The sequence below is a fragment of the Lycorma delicatula genome, chromosome 6, assembly GCF_047948215.1.
Source record: "Lycorma delicatula isolate Av1 chromosome 6, ASM4794821v1, whole genome shotgun sequence".
NCBI classification, from domain to species: domain Eukaryota; kingdom Metazoa; phylum Arthropoda; class Insecta; order Hemiptera; family Fulgoridae; genus Lycorma; species Lycorma delicatula.
The window spans coordinates 116,477,654-116,500,961 of NC_134460.1; the positions used below are offsets into that span (position 1 = coordinate 116,477,654).

At 29.5% G+C, this 23,308-nt stretch overlaps 1 protein-coding gene across 4 annotated transcripts in view; it reads left to right on the top strand.

The window, feature by feature from the left end:
- LOC142326138 (TOM1-like protein 2) overlaps nt 1-23,308 on the top strand; it is a 116,037-nt gene that overhangs the window by 83,042 nt on the left and 9,687 nt on the right. For 3 of the 4 annotated variants that reach the window (XM_075368342.1, XM_075368345.1, XM_075368344.1), the window contains 5 exons: nt 1,149-1,273; nt 6,181-6,347; nt 12,701-12,860; nt 18,306-18,417; nt 21,862-21,876. In XM_075368342.1, the coding sequence (XP_075224457.1) occupies nt 1,149-1,273; nt 6,181-6,347; nt 12,701-12,860; nt 18,306-18,417; nt 21,862-21,876 (579 nt within the window). The remainder of the gene's footprint in view (nt 1-1,148; nt 1,274-6,180; nt 6,348-12,700; nt 12,861-18,305; nt 18,418-21,861; nt 21,877-23,308) is intronic. The other variant, XM_075368343.1, reaches the window with a different exon arrangement.

Below are 23,308 nucleotides of genomic sequence, written 5' to 3' on the forward strand. Positions count from 1 at the left end.
TTTATTTTTATAATTAATATTATATATATACACACACACACACACACACACACACACACAGTAACACACTTTAATAATATTAAAATTATATTTTTAAAATTTATACAGAAATTGATTGTAGTACTGATTTGATTGTACTGAATTGATTGTACTGATTTATTCAGTATATATATATATATATCTTTGTATTACATATACATACCCATTCCAAGTCTGAGAATGTAAATATAAATGTACACATCCGTTGTATGCATGTTTACATGCACTTTTCTCAATGTGAGCTTGCATGTAGCATTAAAATTTACATTTACTGAACTCTGTTAATGATAAAATGGTATCACCTACAATTACCTAGTACTTTTTAGGGTTATGAAGTATCATTTTTTAAAAATTACAATTATGAAAATAAACAGTTTTTTATTTTGGTTAAAATAAAATTAAAAAATAGATCATTATATTATATTAGAGAAAAATTAGAAATTTTTATATTTGTTTTTAGTGCATGCACAACATTAGCTTAACTTTTGTTGTCCTTAAGTCATTTTCTGCTGTTTTTCACAAACAGTATTGCCATTCTTCACTTCAGAACATTAAATTGCGTTTTACATAAGCAGAACTATTCTGAAACACCATAAAATTAACTCTGAAAGAAAGTAAATAATCAACAAAAACATGCCAAAGAAGGTGCCACTTTATAACCACAAAATGTAAATTTATTTAGTAATTTTCAGGTATGTCAAAGGGATTTTTTTTTCCAATAAAACTCGGATGAATTATCTTATTGAAAGATTAGATTATCTGTAGAGAAATAATATTGTATAGCAAATATACTGGTGGTAAACACAGGTATTAATAAATGGTCTATTATTGAAATAATATAACTGAATTTAAAATATTTATATACCAGTATATTATTTTAATTACCTTATGATTGCATTCTTACATATATATATATATATATATATATAAATAAATATGTCTTGGTGTTTTTCACTGCTACACACTTAGTCAATCAGCACTTCAGCTTTTAGTTACTAACTTGAAATAAACAATGATGATAAATATTATTAAATATCATAATTGAATTATATGGTTTATGTTTAATATATATTAGATTTACATTATTACTTTGTATGTTATGATTACAGGAATTGCATTCAACTTGCCGATTGATGCAACAGCGTCTTGTAGAGTTAATTAGTAAACTTGCAAATGATGAAGTAACTGCTGAGTTGTTAAGAGTTAATGATCTCCTTAACAATCTATTTTTAAGGTATGTAAGTACGGTTACATATTTTTTTTTTTTATTTACCACTTAAAACTTAAAATAATATATTTTGATGAATTTAGGGATTACAAAGTATGTTCAAAAAGTAATGAGAATTTTTGTTTTTTGGGAAGAATGTTATTTATTTGTGTACATTAATGTTATCCCTAAAGTAGTCCCCATTAGATATTATACACTTATACCAGCGTTTTTACCAATCCCTGAAACACTTCTGGAACTTGATCTTTGGAATAGTGTTTAGCTCTTTCAACACTTTTAATCTCATCTATGTTTGTAAAACGATAGCCCTCTAAGGTTCTCTTTACTTTTGGGAATAGAAAAGTCACACGGGGCCATGTCTGGCGAATATGGCGGCTGGGGTATCATTACAGTGTTGTTTTTGGCAAAAAATTGACGAACAAGCATGAGCAGTGTGCAGGTGCATTATCGTGGTGCAAAAGCCATGAAATGTTGTAGAACTTATAGGTAATACTCCTTATTGATCGTTTGACCTTGTGGCAAGAACTCATGATGTACTATGTCGTTAAAATCGAAGAACATGGTGAGCATATCCTACACATTCATTCGACTGTACTTGTCGAGCTTTTTTTGGTAATCCAGAATGCCTCCACTGGGACGATTGAGCCTTAGTTTCGACATAATATCTGTAAACCCATGTTTCATCTTCTGTAATGACATGTTTCAGTAGTTCTACATTGTTGTTGATTTCATTTAGTGACTCCTGAGCAACTTCCATTCACCTCTGTTTTTGTTTGAAATTCAACAATTTTGGAACAAATTTTGCTGTCATACATTTCATATCCAAAACATCCAAAAAGATTTCTGGCATAGCCAGAAGTTGATATCCCAACTCATCAGCGACTTCTCTGATTGTAATTCATCTATCATTCATAATCATTTCTTTCACTTTTTCATGTTTTTATCGATTGTTGATGTGCTGGGGCGTCCGGGGCGCTTGTCATCTTCAATGTCTTCACGACCTTCTTGGAAACACTTATACCACTCATATAGCAAAATTTAATATAAATTCTCTGATCCATTATTTATACAAATAAAAAATCACCGATCATAACAAAACATGTGTTATCCTTTTAGCTGGCAACAGACTAAACATCCAATATGGCTAAAAATGTACAGATACTTTTCAGATATATTTACCAACACAACAATGAAAAAATCCCAAGAATCAGACTAATATTACCTGTGAAATTTCAAAATTTTTGTTACTTTTTGAACACATCTAGTACATTATTTAAAAATAATGTACTAGATTTTATTACTTAGTGTATTGTAATGTTATAACTACAATTAATATTTCTGTATTGAATGTCTTTCTGTGTGCTATTGTTTCAATGAGTATATTTTTTAATGATTTGAATTATTATTCAATATAACTTTAGTGACTACATCTGTCTTACAGTAATTCTTACATTTTAATGTAAATAATTTTTTTCTATCCCATATTTCATTCTTTTATATGAATTTTTTTCAAGCAAATAATTTTTCTTTATTTTATCACTTTTTTATAACCAGGCTTCATATGTCATTTATAAAAAAAATATTTAGTTGTGCAGTAAAACCTGAATTAACAGAATTTCACAGAAACAAAAATATTTTTCATTGCAAACAGGATTCCAGTGAATGCAGAGATGAACTAGCAGGACTATATAATTAAAAAGAAAAAATATGGTATTGTAATTAACCAGAGACCCATTTCATTTTCAGCAGTGGATTGTACAGTAGTTTGTTAGTGAATTCGTAAGCACAAAATTTCTATCTTATGTTAGCACATGCAGAACAGTGTACTGGATTGTAGAACAATTTTCGTATTTTAGTTTAAAAAATCTTAAATTTAGGAACTGATAATTTTGAAGAATAATGGATTTTTAGTACCTTAAACTAATACACTTTAATTTAATAAGTAAACGTAATTTAAATTAACCTAAACGTACTTTATTACTGTTGATTATGTAATTTAGTCTTTATTAGAAGAAGAAAAATTGGTTATTTTTTTGTACTGAATTTTTACTTTCAGCTACTCTGTTTTCTGTCAACATTCTGGCTTTACAAATTATCTTAACTCTGATTCATTTGCTATAAGTGAAAATTCCTGAAGGTCTAATAGGTTGGATAACACTGCACTGTATGATCTAATTTTTGTATCATTCGTTACTGTTGTAGCATTACTGTTATGGTCCTCTTCATCAGAATCACTTTTGTCTGTCTGTTTTCTCTTGATGATAGTCAATAAATTCATCTATATTCTCCATAATAGTCTCAGTCTCTAATAATTTGTCCATGATAACAAAATTTTCAGCAATTATATTTTCATAAGGCACTCTGTTCAGTTCTTCCTGCAAGACATCAAATGTCGTCATAAGTTCCAATTCTGTAGCCATATGCAATTGAAAGTTTGCTTTTTGGAAACTGTGTTGAGCTGTCTCTGCCAGTATGCATTTTAATGCTTCCAACAGCCAAATTATAGCATCAAGCACTGCTATAGATTTAGTCAGTTGAGTAGTTGACCGTGACGTTTCAGTAGTTGCTAACAGAGATTTCATTAAAAATCTACGGTATGTAATTTGTGACATGTAATTACACCTTGGTCCATAGGTTGGGTAACGCTTGTATTTGGTGGGAATCAAGCTAATTTAATATGGCTTAATGTAATATCCAGATGATTATGACATTCTTAGCACTGCTATAGATTTAGTCAGTTGAGTAGTTGACCGTGACGTTTCAGTAGTTGCTAACAGAGATTTCATTAAAAATCTACGGTATGTAATTTGTGACATGTAATTACACCTTGGTCCATAGGTTGGGTAACGCTTGTATTTGGTGGGAATCAAGCTAATTTAATATGGCTTAATGTAATATCCAGATGATTATGACATTCTTTTTTCATGAGCCTACTATCACAGGAATGTTTATTTAGACATGCTACAACTTTTTGTTTTCCTGCAAGTTGACGAAATTGAAAAAGAAAGTAATGCTGTAATGCTTCATCAAGTTGGTGCGCCCTCACACTTTAACCTAGGTGTTCAACACGCACTCTATGAAAGATTTCCTAATCGTTGGATTGGTGGGATCAGTCCTGTGCTTTGGTCTTTCAGAAGCCCAGATTTAAGATTTTTTCTATGGGGATATGTTAAAAACAGTGTCTACAGTGAAAAATCAGGGATGTACAACATTTAAGACAATGAATCACTGCTGTTATTGCCACAATTAGACCCGTGATGATCCAGCGGACCTTAGCAGAAGTCAATTTTGGATGTTTTTAGAGCAATCAAAGAAGCTCATATTGAAACATTCTAAGGTATGTAAAACAACTTTTTGAGTAGGTGAATTTTTTAAATAATTACTAGATCATCTAGTAGTTTCAGAGATATGATTTTTTTTAAATTGCTGGAAAGTTGACTCTATATACACATATAATATAACTTTAATTTTTGTTTTCTAAAATTAATGTTACTACTCCTGTATTGCAATGTAATTATATGAGGTGTGGCTATTAAATAACGAGACTAATGCTGCTACAGAACTGCACATGCACCAAATTTGTACGACCACCAACTGTGTAGCGTGAAGCTTTCTCTTTCAATTGTTGCCACTCCAGTTTCCATAGCCATATAGTCTCTTTGTGGCCTTTGTTTGGATTACATGTGTTTCTTTTGTTTTGCTGAAAAAATGATAAGCGTTTTATTAGAGCAAAGAATTGTGAAATTTCATATGAAACTTGGAAAAACTGCTATTGAAACTTATCTTTTATTAAAAAAACTATGTGGCAATGAATATTTATCATGTGTGCGAGTTTTTAATGGTTTCAGCGTTTCCAAGATGGCCGAGCAGATGTTGAAGATGATGTTCACTTGGATCGCTCTTCCATGTTAAAAAAGGATAAAAATATTGAAAAAATTGGTAATCTGATCTGATCTAACCATTGGTTAACTATTCATGCGATTGCTGAAACTGTAAGAATTGACAAAGAATGTGTACGGCAAGTTTTATATAACAATTTTAACATACAAAACGTATGCGTGAAAATGGAGCCTAAAATTCTCACAATTGAACAAAAAGAAGCTCATGAAAATGTTTGTTAGACACTTTGTTGAATGCCATTGAAAATGATCCAAACTTCTTGGAGAGTGATAACATGTGATGAACCTTGGTTTTTCACTTATGATCCAGAATGCATTGGAAGGCCCCATTTTCATAGCTAAAAATGCTCGAATGAGCAAATCAAAATTCAAAGCGATGATTGTTTTTTCTATATTCATGGGATTGTGTACCTTCACTGGGATCCTGAAAGTTAAACTATTAATCAACATTATTCCCTTGAGGTCCTTGCTCAACTCCGTAAAAAAAAAGAAAAAATTACCCAAATTGTAGAACAATTCATGGGTCTTCATCAGGACAACGCACCAGCTCACACTGCATTGTCTGTCAAGACATTTCTAGCCAAGTATAACATTCCAGTGTTAGACCATCCACCTTATTCTCCTGACCTGGCACCATGTGACTTTTATCTGTTTCCCAAAGTCAAATCTGCATTAAAAGGAACAAGATTTCACAGACCATTGAAGCTGTGAAAGAAAAAGCAGCATGCATCTTGAAACAGCTCATAAGAAGACTTCCAGTATTGTTTCAAACAATGAAAAATTTGTATGAAGTATTGTAGGGATTGAGGAGAGGTGTATATTGAATAATTAAATATGTATAGATTTAAAATAAAATATTTTACAGCATTAGTCTAGTTATTTAATAGCCACACCTCGTTAATTTATATATATATATATATATAATCTAAATAAAAATTCAGCTTTTTACTTATTGCCAAATTCAATTTGATTAAAGTAAAACATCATTCATTTGCAAAGTTATGTGTGTTGTAGGTATAATCGGTATGAGAAGAATCGTGAGATGGGTAGTCGTGAAGCTGCAGGGGCTAGTGCAACAACTAACGGTCAGGTTGCTGGTGCGGAAGGCGGTGAATCACTTATAGATCTCAGTGAAGAAGAAGCTGCATTACCAAAAATAAACTCACAGTTGTCTGCCCTTTGTAAGCGATGTTAATTTCATCTTAAATATTTATTTAAATAACTATAAGTACTTTATTTTGTAAATGAAAGATATGTCTTAATTTTTATACAGGCTCATGTATGAAAAACAGTTTTTTTATGTGGAAACCTCCAAAGTCAAAATGTTTGTTGTGTCCCTTTGGTTTGCACTTCTGAAAATTTTACTTTATTGTTTGTATATCTTTCATTAAATATATAAGAATAATATATATATATATATATAATAATAATAAAAGTATATATATGATTAATGTATATAATTAACATTTAATAATTTTAAACAAGTTAAATTCTTCCCATAATGAATTGAAATTTACTATTGAAATTAATAAAAATAGGAGAATAAATTACCTAGATTTTTCTATCGAAATAGGTAATAGGAATAAAAATAATCAATTCATAACTTCAAAACATAGGAAACCCACAACCAACAAAACCACCATACATAGATATTCAAATCATCTGTCGTCACACAAAATTAATACATATACAAACATGGTTATAAGAGCAATCAATTACATAAAGTATAATGGAAATAATAATAAATTAAATTAAGAAATAGATGTTATAAAACAAATTGCTAAACATAATGGTTGTAATGAGTCTAGTAGATAATATATACAAAAAACAAATGTCACAAATTAACAATAATACATATTTAATACTAATAAAGAACACACATAAAATTGACAATATATATTTAAAATATGTGTATACTATAATATTGTTAAAAACATAATTAGGATTTATGGTAAAAATTTATTTAAACCTGCATACCAACAAATAACCATTTAATAAAACATTTGAAAAATAATACACGTACTGCTTCATATAATTTACACAATTTGTGTGGTATTTATAAATTAAAGTGCAATGATTGTGACCGTACTATATAGGTAAAACCACTAGATCCTTTAAAACTAGATTTGATGAACACTTCAGATATTATAAAAGTAGAAAATTGGGTTTCTCTAATGTTTCTGATCATCTTATTAATAATACATATTCAATATCCGATATTCATGTAGCAGCACTTCTTTAGACATTGATAATTCATAATATTTCAACTCTGTACAGTCACATAACTTTGGCTAGCTAGTCTACGTGTATTTCTATTTTATTTTTATTATTAATTATAATTTTCAATTTTGAATATTAAAAAAAATTAGTTTTATTTCCATTTTGATTTAATTGGAAAAGGATCTTTTAACAATTTTAAATCTCAATTTTAATTTGAATGTGCAGTTTGCAACGTACAATTTTAATTTTAATGTGTAATTTGCACGAAATATTTGAAAAATTATAGAGCAACTGATGATGAGAGGTACTCATGAAAGCGCTCTTGCTTGGTTTATGGAGTAAGTTAGGTGTCATCCTATTTTATTTTATATTATTAATTCTGTACTTCAGTTGATTAGATTAATATAATATAAGATTAATATAAAATTTAAAAATTATACCTATTAAATATTATATGTGTTACTTTCTGGACTTTCTGATCAGAAGAACCACCCTTCACATGGATGTTGGTATGTTATCAGGCTTCCTATTTAAAGTATTTGTGTTTTCTTTAAAAAAAAAACAACAAATTTATGATTGTGTTTATTATAAGTTTTATTTTTTTGTTAAGTTTACTGGCTATTTTTTTTTTTTTTAACTAAGTTTACATTTGTAACCTATACCAAATTCAGTTAGCTTATAGAGTTGAAGTAAATAAATTGCGCGTATGAATGTTCTTGCAACCAGTTTACAAGCATCTCAAAATTGAACACCAGAACAAAAAAGTGATCATATGAAAAGATCAAGAGTTTTAATGGAACTGAAAGACATAATATTATAAATTTATAAACATTTGATTACATGAGTACTATATGACTAATTAATTATACGGTGATTAATATGAATAATGATTATTGTGCTGTACATAGATACGACTGTGTTGTGAATTGGCACTGATACAAGGGACGGGACTGAGCAGAAACATGATGAAATCACTAACACAAATGCAATGTTTGTTTATTCTTCACTGTACAAATAACTGAATACAGTATAGGTAAAATAGAATAAAAAATTTTTGTAAATGTTCTATGCACCTTTTGTTTTTCATCGGTACCTGTTTTGAAAGTTCATTCTTTATCTGACATTCACTTTGTTTATTATCATTTGTCATACATCCATAATTCTTTCAAGTTTTTAATACAGGTGTCCCATAATGATGGGACACATTTTAATTAAAAATATCTGGAGTTGCAATAATAAATTTTAATGCAAACTGTGATGAATATATGAGTGACATACAGGAGTTTTGAACACTACATTAAGTTTTGAAAATCAGGTCCTTCAGGTAGCCAACATTACAATGAGAATGTTCTTGGACCTTGTCTTTAAGCTGCAGAATAGTGAGGTGGAGCATGTCAACTGGAATGGCTGCAGTTTCCCTTCTTGTTTCTTCCTTTAGTGCAGTAATTGTTCATGGTATGCTGGCATATACTTTTTCCTTCAGGTAACCCGAAAGGAAGTCTGCCGGTGATAGATCTGATGTTCTAGCTGGTCACCAAATCGTGCAATGAGGCACTCTGGAAAGTGTTGGAGGAGCAGAGTTGCCATAGGCTGTCGTGTTGTGTAACAGGTAACACCATTCTGTTGCATCCACATTTCTGACTGACCACGATGTTTCTAACTTAGGGAAACGTATTGAGCGTGTGGTTATAGCGTTCACTATTAATGGTAACGGCAGAACCATGTCTCCTCGGAAAAGTACAAATCAATGACACATGCATGAGTCACGGCACACCAAACAGTAACTTTGATACTGTGCAAAGGTTTTTCGTGCACATTGCGAGAGTTTTCTTGACCCCAAAACCTACAGTTTTACTAATTATCTTAACCAAATCTGGAAATGGGCCTCATCTGACGAGATAATGTGGTCAAAAAATGTTTCCTCCTTGTTGCACTTATCCAAGAGGTACCATACAATATTTCTCGACTAAGCCTATCTGGTGGGAGCAACTGCTGTGCTACCTGTATCTTACAGATACAGGTGCAGGTCTTGTCTCATAATCCTGTGGACACTGTTGCGGGGAACATTCACTTCCTGAGATAATCGACAGGTAGACTTGTTTATACTTTGTTGCATGTTGTTTGCAACACATTGAATTGTGTCATGGGAGTGAGACTGTCGAGGCCATCCAGGGGGACTTTTTTTGTTGGCATTTCCTGTTTCTCAAATGTTTCTCACTGCATGCAGGATCTCTTTTCAGGATGGTGCATCACGTTCATTTAAATGTTGTTTGAATTTCCTTTGTGGTGTCATGATTGAGTTTTATAAAGCAAAGTACACCTATAAAATGTACACAATTTCCTTTGGGGTCCATGACATCATCAAGGACTAGACCTGCAACAAATAATGGCTAAAAACTCGCATGCATTGGTTTCAATAGCAGTAACATATGAAGCATTCAGAAGCCAATGTGATTAATTCCAATCTCATTAAAACTGAGAAATTAAGGGTTAAATTTGGATTCACACAGAAAATACATATATTAAAAATGCTTTTTAAAATGTATACTATGGTTAAAAAACTGCTGAAATTTACTCTTTGGTGACAATACCTATTAAAGTAGTAGTGGTAACTGAAAAAAATAATAAACAGTGACATTTTGTGGAGTTAATGAAACTGCCAACTGAAAAATAATATTAAAAAATCATTGAGAATCAATTATATTAACACATTTTTATTAATAAAAATAGTAGAAAAAAAATTAATTATTGATCAAGTTAAACAATTTTAGCATTATTGTGTTGTTAGCATTATTATTAATTAACAAAATAATATTTAAATAATTTAAAAAAAATAATAATATTAATGTTTTAAGGTATATTCTAAGAATCACTGTAACTGTAGCTATCATTATCAGAATCATAGTTATTTTGAGTTTCACCTCTTTCAATTGTTGTCAGCTCCTTGAAATATGTTTGGTTTAGAGAAGGAATGTATTTAAGTAAATCCATCATGGCCCATTTTTTAGCTTTGGTTATAGTATTCGTTTAGGATATAGCAAGTATTGAGCAATGTTTTACAGCTTTACCGGATTTCCAATTTGCTTCTTTTCTGTATTAATGATCTGGAATGGTATACCTTCAGACATTGTAGTTTTAAATTTTATCTTGAATGGATTTTTTTACCAGTCTGATCCATCTCATTTTCAGTCAGTTTACCAATCCTCTTTTTTCTGTTTCACAACTACTTTTTCCAGTGTTTTAGTTGAAAGAAAATCTTTATGGTTCATTTCAGTGACACAAATTTTTTTATTTCTTTTGTAGTCTAAAATTATGTTGTACCAATCTGAAGGTGCAAAAATGTTGATAGTTTATTGTCGTTTTCAATGAATGCAAAGACGGAGTTGTTGGAAAAGTAACTTTGTCCAGATACCAAAAATTTTAAATCCATGATTTCAGCCTTAACTTCATCACTTTATATCAACTTCATCATGCTTAGGATGGTCTTAATATTGTGATTCTGTTATGTGCAGGAGTCAGCTTAAGTAACAATATGTTTCACATATTGGGCGTGATATGTTGCTTTAAACAAGCCAAAATTTCTTGTGATCCTCTTGAGCCTTCAATTTCAGGCCAAACATATATAAAAGCTTCATCATTTTAAATTCTTGGTAGCTAAAATTATACACATATTTATTTCTCTTATAATATGCAGTTGAAGTATATAATTTTGGGAATGCTTAACGCTTTTTGTAAGTGAAAATTAAACACTAATAATCATCGAAGGAAATTTTTTTATCTTCAGCCATAGACCCTCAACATTTCTCAGCTTCTGTTAGATGCAGTTCTTTATCGCATTTAAAAATTCCCTTTTCATCTAAATCTGCTTGCAAAAGTCTAGTTTGAAAACTATCACAAAATTGGCACGTTTCTTTGCCTGGTGATTTAAAATGTAAATTAAATTTTGTTGTAAAAACTTTGTAATACATTTCTTCTTTAACAGCAGCATCATTATTTTCATTACACCATATTACATATATGTCATATATTTTCTTTATTGTCAAATCAGAATTTAAATACTTCCTATCGGGGTTATGAAGTCATCTGTAATGACACGTGTAAGCCGGAAGTGATTTTATATGATTTATAACATTACTTATATATCTACCTTATTACTAGGAGTAAAATGACCGCTGCCATCAATCACAAGACTAACGTCGTCTTTTACACAACAGTTGTAGATTCAACCATCAGATACTTGAATTGTTTCTCGGAAATATTTTTTACACACCTGCACATCCTGATTAGGCACTCATATGAAAAAAGAAAAACTGTAACTTCTAGGAGCTTTTGATGCATGAGTTGGGCAACAGCTTTTTATACTACTTAATCTTATACATCCACGATGGAATTAATTTTGCTGTGACTGTTCTTTAAGACTAACAAATGATTTATATGCAGCCTTCCTATCTTCTACAGAAATTTTTTGGTTGCAGTTTCTAACACAATTACAAAGTTTGTCATAAAAAATCGTAGCACTAACTAATTATCCGATCTAGTTTTATATTTTGGACAAATAGACGTTTTTAGATTGTTGAGATCTGAACCACTTTTCAAGATTTCTAGTGTGTTTATGACATCTTTTAGTTTCGCTTTGTGGCAGCATTGGAGATGAGGAGCTTTCAGTCGAATTTGGGACAGTATGTTGTATGTCTGAACTATTAGTAAGTAATCGGTTGGTTTGTTACACAAAATTGGTCTGTCTGATGACAGTATATAGAGTCTAAATCAGGATTATTATTAACAGAAACTACATCCACTGCCACTATTGGAATTAGTCATTCTGCCTTTTTTTACAGAAAATAATTAAGCACAAAAATAGTATTTTGTAGATTTTTATATTAGTTTCAATAATAAAACACACAAAACATAAATACTCAAAATAAACTTATAATCCACAAACAAAATAAAGAACAAAAAGCATAACCTCATTTGTTCAGAAATGGAGGTAATCAACATGGCTGAAACATTTTCTGAAATGATCAGCTGGCAGACTAAGTATACTCTAGTATACTTACTAAAGTAATTACTAGTAATTACTAAAGTAAGTACTTACTAAACTAATCATTTTAACCTCTGAACACTATTTATATTTTTATATCCTAAACATTAGAAAAAGCCAAATTAAAAAAAATGGAGTTAATTGCATTGGCTTCTGAATGCCTCAGTATATAAGATTACTCATGTCCCTTCAAATTACAAATAAAATGTTTCTCATCATTATGGGACACCCTTTATTAAGAGTAATTGTGCATGAAGTGATGTTTTTTTTCAGCAATCGGTGCAAGCGCATCATCTCAATTGGCTTCAATGAATTCAGTGCCTGCTCAGCACGGTGGAACATCATCTGGTATTCATCATACTCATAAAGAAGATAGTGAATTCGATATGTTTGCGCAGTCTCGTAACGTTACATATGAATCTTCAAAACTAGGGTAAGTTGCTATAAAAGTAATTATTTGGTATAAAAGTAATTAATTGGTCATTAATTATGTTCTAAAATGATGTAGAATTTTTTTTAGAATATTGTAAAGCTACTAAACAGGCATGTTAATGTTTTGCTTCTTGAGTTTTTTTCCTAAGGTTCCCTTGATTTTTGAGTTTAGAGTTGTGTGTGCTTCTCTTATTAAATTTATTTTAAATTGGTGTTTGTCTTATAATAATGAAAGAGTAATACTTTTTTTGTTTTTATTGTTTTATTTACAAGATTGGTTATAAAAAAAAATCTTTTTTTTATTTTTTACCAATCTTATTATTTTTTACTTCACTCTCTATTTAGTATTTATTCCATTTATGTATTTCATTAAAACATATAATATTTTTTTATAAGATTATAACTTATTCTTTTATACATTTTTTCTTTTGAAAATATAGGTTAGCTTTTCATAATTTCTAAAATCCATAATGATTAGTTTTTACTGTTAAATTCTACTGTCTGTAATAATTGTTTAATAATATTAATAACTGTACTAAATTAGAATTGTCAGAAAAATGGCTGCCAATAAACTCAGTATTAATAAAAGGAAAATTAATTAATTTTATCGTATTTATTACATTACTAAAATTGGGAATGGAAAGCGAAAAAGTTGTAAAATTGTTGATAAATAAAAAAATCTATGAAGATTCATAGATTAATTCATTTGCTTCCAAATTAAACTATTTTAATAACAAGATACAAAATTTATTATAGATATAGGGAAATGAAACTTGAAAAATTATTAATTTGGAGTCTTATAAACAGTGAAAGAGAAGTTGCTTAAAATCAAAAATGAGGAAATGCTGGCCTCTGTGACACAAGTGGTAGCGTCTCACCCTTTTATCCAGATGTCTTGGGTTCAAATCCTGGTTAGACATGAGATTTTCTCACACTACAGAAATGTCCAATTCATCTCATCCTCTAAAGCACCTAATGATGGTCCAAGAAGCTAAAAACAAAGAAAAAAAATAGATTTTAAAGTTGAAAGAGAAAAAATGTGTGGCCTGCTTAAAATTAGAAACAAATCCATTTCATTCAGAGATCAGTATTGAATATAGTTAAAAATAATATAGTAACAGTCTGCAGTATTACAGTTCCTCTTAAGCTATTACAAATGAAGTCATGAAGCTGGATTCTTTTTGTCTTCAAAAAGAATTAATTATATACAATCTCTAAAAATCAAGGACAGATGTACAAGGTGATTTCCTTGGAAGAGGAAAGATGTATCATTTGGGAACTGATTCTAGAGCTTGAAATAATGAAAAAAGTTCTTACAAACATTTTCCAAAAATTGCTTTGTTATCAAGGTATGGCTAGCGAAAAATTTTGCAGGGATTTCAGTTTCTCAGCTAAAATGAGGTCACATTGTCATTTTTATGACATATATATGAGGGTAAATCAAATATAAACAGGATATTTGTTCCTGAGTGTCTACGGTTGGTAGGACTGCATCTGCGTTTTTAGTATGCTTGGGTGGGGTCATTAGGAGTGGGAAGAGCCGGCCATTCCACACCCCCAACCAATTTGTTAGTAACACTCACGATGTCGGAGGAACAGGTGTATCCCTCCACCACACAGCGCATAATTATAAAATTTCTTGTTTGTGAAGGAGTTCAAGCAGCAGAAATTTTCCAGAGATTGACTGCATAGTTTGGGGATGAAACATTGTCAAGGACTCATGTGTTTGCTTGGCATAAAGAGTTCAAAAAAGGATGAGAACAAGTGGAAAATCAGGCACATGATTGCTATCCTCGAACCACCATTACAGACAAAAACATTCTCATGGTTCAAGACATTCTTGTAGATGTTCAACGGGTGAGAGTATCTGAAATTGCAGAGCAGGTATGAATAAGTTAGGAGCTGTCAAGCAATCATCACAAATGACCTACAGTTTCATAAAGTGTGTGCCAGATGGGTTCCTCGCCTTTTGATCCGAAGTTGATCCCACAGATTAGAAGTTGAGACGTTTGGAGGTCTGTCAGAGGCTTACAGCAAGGTTTGCGAAAGAAAGTGATGCATTTTTGAGTTGGATCGTCACCTGTGATGAAACATGGTTCCACCACTACACTCCCCAGTCGAAACAAGCCAGTATGGAGTGGCGGTGGAAAGGGGAGGGGCAGCCCCAATGAAAGCCAAGACCCAACTGTCAGCTGGCAAGGTTCTTTCAACCGTTTTTTTTTATCAGTGAGGCATTTTGCTCATTGTTTTTTTTTGCATGAGTGATGCACAATTAATGCTGTTTACTACCACGAGCTGTTGAGGTGAGGACTGCACATCGCAGCAAAAGACAAGAGCAACCAATTCGAGAGGCAATCCTCCTACACAATAACGCCAGGCCCCATACTGCAGCTCTAACAGTCTCAAAACTAGAAGAAATGCACTGGATTCAACTTTGTCATCCTCCCTATAGCCTAGACCTACTGTTCTACAATTGCCATTTGTTTGGACCGCTTAAAGAAGCTCTAGAAGGGCAACGATTTGAGGATGACAAGGGTGTGGAAGGATTCATGTGCAATTGGCTCCTGACGCAACCAGCTTCATTCTATGATGCTGCGATAAAAAGCCTTCCTTCTCGCTGGGAAAAATGTATTTCTAAAGCAGGAAACTATGTAGAAAAATAAATTATATTTGGCTTTTAGTTTTCAATAAACAAGTATTTTTTTTAAAAATAAAATTCCGATTATATTTGAGATTTTTTAGTACAATAAATTTTAAACATTTGAAAAATGAAAATTATTTAAAAAACTACTCATTTTGTTTCATACTGTATTAATTTATAATAAATGTTCAAAAATTCAACCTCTGACATCGACACACTTTTCAACTCATTTCCTTATAATTTTATTGCCTACCTAATCGCATCTTTTTATTCCTTGATGTGGGCAGCAGCATTGAGAATGCAAATGATCAGATGATGACATGTGTTTACTTTTTGCACGTGTACCTCATATTTTATCCATCCCCATAAACAGTAATCTAAGGGAGTAAGGTCCAGTGATCTAGATAGCCAATTTACCAGCCCTGTCCATCCAATCCATTGACCAATAAATTTTTAATTTAAAAATTGTCAGTTGATTTTTGTAATGTGTTGGTGCTCCATCAAGTTGATAGTACATTTCAATTCATTTCACCAATGAGAAATTTTCAAGCACTGTAAGAGACTGATTGTTTAAAAATTTCAAATAATTTCTCACCTTGACTTTTTTTAGTATGAAAGGGCATATTAATTGGTTGTCAATCATGCCACACCAAATGTTTCACTGAAAGTCATTGCTGGAAATTTAATTCAGCTACAGTATGTGGGGTTTCAGCCCAGCGGTGCAAATTCCATGTTGTTGTTTATGCGGTTATGGGTTAAAGTAGCTTCACACTATACTGCAGTGGAAAGTTGAGTTATATAGAAATTCTTTACTTGCACATTGTAAGACAAGTTGTACCACCTGAAGAATGTTTTCCCTTTCACCACCATGTACTGGTTAATGTTCAGATGAAACATGAACATAGTGAACTGTTCCATTCCCACAAAAATTACTAAAAATTCTCCAAAGTATTTTATGGTTTGGAATTACTCATCAAGCATATCTTAGTTGATATTCTTTCACTACAGCAGTAGCACATCCATCGCTAAAGTGAAACACAAAAATCATATCTGCATATTCTGCATGATTGAAGATGTACGGCATTTTTCAAAACTAAGAATATAAAACAGAATTTCACTTTTTTAAATTCAGATTCAATTACAAAAATGTAGATACAGTTTAGAATACAACAAAAACACTACATAACTTAATTCTCAAAAATATTTATTCACAATCTATATTATGTCATAAACAATTAAACTGCCTAACGTTTATTAAGTCGTAACCGCAATTTTATGACAACAATGAGTAGTATTCAAATTAAAACATGCAGTTAGTGATGCCAAACTAATTTTTCAAGGTTCTCAATTTATTTTACTAGTTGTTTTTAATTTTCAGATATTCATAACATTTTTCTGTTAAGTTTTTTTTTAATAATAAAAATTGATTTTATTTTTTTGTTTTTTGTAGACTTTATTACTTCAATTTTATCAGAATTAAATTCTATACAATTTTTGATAATAAAATTTACACATTTGTTAGTCATTTAACAAAGCTGTACTTCAAACCTAAAAAAAAATTGTTTTTCATCATTGAATTTTTCTCTTTTACACTGGATATAATAAAAACTACGGGATATACAGTTCTGGGACCAGTTTTATTCAATTTTTCAGGTCAAAAGACATAAGTAATCATCAAACTTACTCCTTATATAATACCTTAATAATGTCAGTATGACCTCATTTCACCAGAGGAACTTAAATCTGTGCAACATTTTTAATTAGTTAACTCTGTAACAAAAAAAAACAATTTGCTAAAGCATTTCCAGATATATATTTGTATGAACATTTTCCTTATTTCCAGTTCTATTCTGTTCCCAAATTATTTCCCTTTACTCCTGAATCACTCTGTATTTTTAGATTTTAGTTCCATATTAAATAAAAATGTCTGTATTAATTTAAAGTGTTCATGATTTTTCATGGAGCAGCTCTCTAATTTTATACATGTTTCTAAAAAGTGGCCAAAGCTTTCTGAACTCTGTATTCTGTAATCATTTTCTAAAAATATTTTAATTTTGAAAACATTGTAATTGATTGATTATTTTTCATTTAAATAAATATATACTTACGAATGAATAGTAGTATATTGTATGATAAATTATCATGTTTATTATTATTTTCTGAAAAATTGAAATTTGTGTTTATAGTTCAATTAATAAATTTAGTACATTTTTAATATAATTTAATAAAGTTAATAAATCATTAATACAGATTAATAAAAAGTAATACATCAATTTAATGACAAAATAGTAATGAAGAAATGTAAACATTTTAACACTTTGTAATAAAATTCCAGGCCACATTTTTAATTGTGTAATGCCTTCCAACTATTGTCAGGAAAGGTGATCGAAACAGTATGGCAGTTTTGTTTCCTATTGCATGAAATTCCAATGATATATAGCTAGATATACTAGCATATTTATCTTGCAGTTTTCCTCGTAAAAAATATGAAACATTTTTTACATTATTTTTAGCAGCAGCAGTGTAAACAACCATACTTCAAATATAACTATATTAATATAACATTTTCTGTTATAATATAACATTTTCTTAATGTTAATATTTTTTTTTTTTTTAGAAAGGTGGAGTATGTCACATTTTTTAGTTCCTTAATTTCTTTCTTCATATTTAGGTTTTCTCTGCATTGTCTCAGGTAGTTGCATTATAATATGATGAAATATTGTTTGTGTATATGTGTATTATACACAAACACGCACACATAGTAAATGCATAATTTAAAATAATAAATAAGTAATTTTTTGACAGTGGCAGTTCATATGAAGCTAATTTAAAACCAGATCAAATAAGTGGTGGATTAGGTGCCGCAGCACAGGCTAGATCTAGTTCACAGGCAGCAAGCGGCCTTCCAGCAACAACGGTATATATTAAATCTAATTTATTTATTTACACTTAAGTTTTTATAATTTAGTTTTCCTTACAATTTGTTATGTATAGTATCCTCTTTAAATTATATTTCTTTTAGCTGTTTTCATGTTGATGATTATGTTATATTTATTATGAATAAAGTGGTTTCTGCAATATAGTGATTAGAATGAAAAATTGGATAAAATTGAACGGCTTTATAACTTATCCTTGAAGAAGATATTTGTGTAGTTGTGTGTTATTAGAAAAAATAAAATAATCTATTTTCTGTTATATAAAAAAAAATGTATTATTATTACTATTATTATTATTCAGTAGATTATATCCATTTTTATAAAGTTTCTTCAAATAAGTGCAATTTCTTGTCCCATTCATTTTATATTACTATTAAAAAAGTATAATAATAAATACCTTTAAATACTTACTACAGCTCTGCCTTAATTTTACATTTTCTTAGTGTATTCTCTTTGTTATAAGCATTTCCTTAGCATTTTACTTCTTAATTTGGTCAAACTAGTACTAATAATGGGTACAAGCAATCGGTTTTTAATCAAACATGACAGAGAGAGCGTGGTTGTTCTGTCTGTTATTTTAAAATAAGTATTTTACTGAATTTTTGTTTAATGAAGAAATAGTGCACTTCAAAATTGCTCATGAGAAAGATAAAATTACATATAGTGAGTCTTTTAAAATATATTAACTTATTTGAGTGGTAGGATTTATTTTGATTAAATATATATTTATATATAATATGATTATAAAATTTTGCTTTCAGTTTTTAAATAACAAAAATTATTTGAAATGATTTCACTACAATTATATTAACTGTTGCCCATCATTTTTTTTTTTTTACCGTCTTCTAATACATTCTGTTTTTTTTTCAAGTTGTTTTACCATTATTGATGGATGATTTCATTCAGCAGTTTTTCAACGATTTTTTCAAAATTTAGCTATACTCCTATAAAAAAAAGCATCTTGGCTACTTGCACACATCTGTTTTGTAGTGAATAATAATACATTTATAACTAATCTTCCCTTTTCATTTTAAGATAATTTTTTATTATTCCCTCTTCTTTATATGTAAATGCATTCAATGAAAAATTTAAGTGACAAAGTAATTTTTGTAGTATTATTTGTTTTTTACATTTACTTTTATATTTGTTTAACTGTCTGAAAAAGAAAAAACCTTCTTATCAGTATGTATTGTATATGTCGTTTTAGTATTTGTAGAATTAATAATTGTGTGATACAGATTAATTTCTTCTATTTTTTTATATGTTGGCTTAGTAATTGTTTTTTTTTAAATGAAATTATAGGAAATATTTATTAAGTTTTGTTTGTTTGTTTTTACCCAAAAGATTTTAAAATTTAGGGTTTCCTTTTCTTTAATGAATAAATTCTTGGGATGTTAATTCAGTTTTGGTTTTTAAATATTTAGAATAATATTAACGTTTTTTTTTGTTTTTTTTAACTGGAATATTTTCTTAGCACATTGCAGAAGTAGTGTGAGCATAACAGATGAAATGCACCCAGAATCACTTGCAGTTATCACAGAACTAAAGTTTGTCCTATTTTTACTACTTACAGAAAATTATTAACTATTTGAAAGACTGCAGTTAGTATTATTATGTAGTACTGTTTATCTATCTATCCTTTTTCATATCCAGTTGATTTTAGATTGTGGTGTGAGCTTCTAGTCCTCAATTTTGTCCTTCCAAAATTCCTCATCAAAACCCTTTTCAATTTCATATCTTTTTCCATAACATATGTTAAAGCACAACCTCTTCTTAAATCTACCTCTTGGTAAATTTTATTTATTTTCAACTTTAAGACAAGATTTGTAATTCCATCCACTCAAGGCATGTGCCCAAACTAGCCCAGTTTGTTTTGCTTTATCTTCTTTAGTCTCCAAATTCTTTCCCTTGCTTCATTTCTAACTCTACCTGTATATAAATAAAAAATCATTAGCAGAAAAGTGAGAAAAGAAAAGTTAGCATCTCCATATACTACATTGTGTGCAGATTTTATAGTACTGAATATTAATTAACATTAATGATATGTCATTAATTGTCTACTTTGATAATCTGCCAGTATTCAGTATTCATCCATGAATATGATTTTAATTTTTTGTTATAATTATTTTCTTTTCTTTTTACTTCCTTGTACAAAGTAAAGGAAGTATTGCAATCGTGATAAATTTCGGTTTTCAGATTTTAATGGAAATCAGAATTTTAGTAAGGCCTTCAGATGATTTTATATCATATTCACTAACATGTCACCTTATGTTTGATGTACATCACACACACACACACACATATATATATATATATATATATATATATACTTTTTATATCAATAATATCAATTGATGTCAAAATCAACTTCATATTCCGAAGTCTTCTTTATTATGATAGTCTACTTCATGAGTCATATTTCAGTAGGTTACTAAGTCCATACTTAACAGAACAAAAAGAATAATATCAAAAAAATTAAATTGAAAGTAATTTAACTCGCATTATAAAAAGTTAATTTCAGTTTTAAATTCAATAATGTTTGTTGCAAATGAATTATAAGTAATGAAAAACTTTGTACTTTTTTACTTTAAAGATTACTTATTTCAGAACTCAGCAGAAAATTACCAGTAAAAATTGGTTTTAAAATTCACATTTACTTTAGGGAACATGTTGATTAATATATAGGAAAAAAAAATAGAAAATTCTATTTTAAATAATTGATGTGAATTGTAAAGTGGAGATCTGTTATACAAATGTGTATTGCCAGAACCAACCTGGTTGGTCTAGTGGTGAACGCATCTTTGCAGATCAGCTGATTTTGAAGTCGAAAGTTCCAACGTTCAAATCGTAGTAAAGGCAGGTTACTTGTTATACGGATTTGAATTCTAAATCATGGACACCGGTGTTCTTTGGTGGTTGGGTTTCAATTAACCACACATCTCAGGAATGGTCGACCTGAGACTGTACAAGACTACACTCATACATATCATCTTCATTCATTCTCTGAAGTAATACCTGACGGTGATTCCCGTAGGCTAAACAGAAAAAAAATGTGTTTTACCAGATTGGGCAGTAAATTATTTCTATGAAAAAATTTTATTCATCCTGTTATCAAGTTGAAGACTTCATTGAAGTTGCCTTTTAGAAAAATTGTTGATCAAATAACAGAATTCATTAGTTATTAAAGATGTGCTGATCTCCCTACTAATGTATTTAATTTGTATCATAACATCCGTGTTTTTTCCTGGTGAGTAGATATTGATATTTGTATTGTTCAGTAGAAATTAGTTTTTGTTGAGAAACATTATTAAATAAAAGTTTACTAAGATTTAATGTTAGCATATTTTTATTTATTTTATATTTTATTGCTTTATGGTTGTATTAATTTTGTTTTTTTATGGTATTTCCTGACCTACTGACAACAGGACTCATTAATTGCGGTAAGAATTAAAAAAAAAAAAATTTTAAAGACTTCAAAATTGTCTGCATCTTGCATAACAATATGCTGCACGAGCATTAATTTCCCCCATCTTTTTTTTTATTTCCAGCACTACCATCATATTTGTTATCATTGCTTCTTTTTTTTTTGTATTATTAACAGTTCATTTTTTTCTTATATATGAGGTTTTATTATAAATAATCTAATAAGTACAGTTTATTCTAAAAAAAAATTATTTTAATAATTAACAATCATTTTAAATTGTATTTAATAATAACATAAACATTTATTTCATTAAAAAATTAATAATCTTTTCCGGCTCTTTAACTAATTTTTTTAAAAATAATTTATTTTATAAAGTATTTGATAGACACTTTTTTGTTATATTTATTGAAAGTAAAATTATTAACAGTTATTTCTCAGAATGTAAAAATTGGATATGCTAGTAGAAAGTTTGTGACAGCAGTGTCATATAAATAAAAAATCATTAGCAGAAAAGTGAGAAAAGAAAAGTTAGCATCTCCATATACTACATTGTGTGCAGATTTTATAGTACTGAATATTAATTAACATTAATGATATGTCATTAATTGTCTACTTTGATAATCTGCCAGTATTCAGTATTCATCCATGAATATGATTTTAATTTTTTGTTATAATTATTTTCTTTTCTTTTTACTTCCTTGTACAAAGTAAAGGAAGTATTGCAATCGTGATAAATTTCGGTTTTCAGATTTTAAATTTTGATCATCCCTGAATCCATTTTGATTAGTTTCGACATAATGTCTGTACATACTTATCTCACATAACTCAAAAAATGATTAGCAGTAGAATGTTGAAATTTTGGATTTTTGATTGTTGTAACATCTAGTTGTAAACTTCCCTTTTTGATTGCTATTGACTGAACCAAAAGTGTCCAAAAAAGCCCCCAAAAATTGTAATTTTGGAATTTTTCTTAACTGCAGTAATAAACCCTCATTGAGAGCTTTTCAATGATATATCATAAGTGGTACTTATTTTCATTGATTCTAAAGTAATAGCCAAATAAAATTTTAATTAATGAAATTTTGATCTTACAAGGGGAAGGTACAGCGGTTTGAATTTGACTTATTTCCTTTTTATTTTTTAATTTAATTATATTGATTTATTAATAATTATTAATCTGTGATTTTAAAAAACTTTTTACAATAAATAATTTAATAATAAAAAAATATGAAAAAAAATCGGAAGTTATTAGTGAAATAAGTTTTTATGTACTTTTAAAAATGCGTACATGTAATTTAATAGGCGTATAAGGAAGTCATGTGGTGTCCACATCAGATTTTTTTTAAGTATATGGCCAGTACAAAAAATAAATGATGGTTAAAAAAAAAAAAAATCAATTGAATAAATTACAGTCAATCCTTTTCTAGGTAGTAGAGCATATTGGGCTC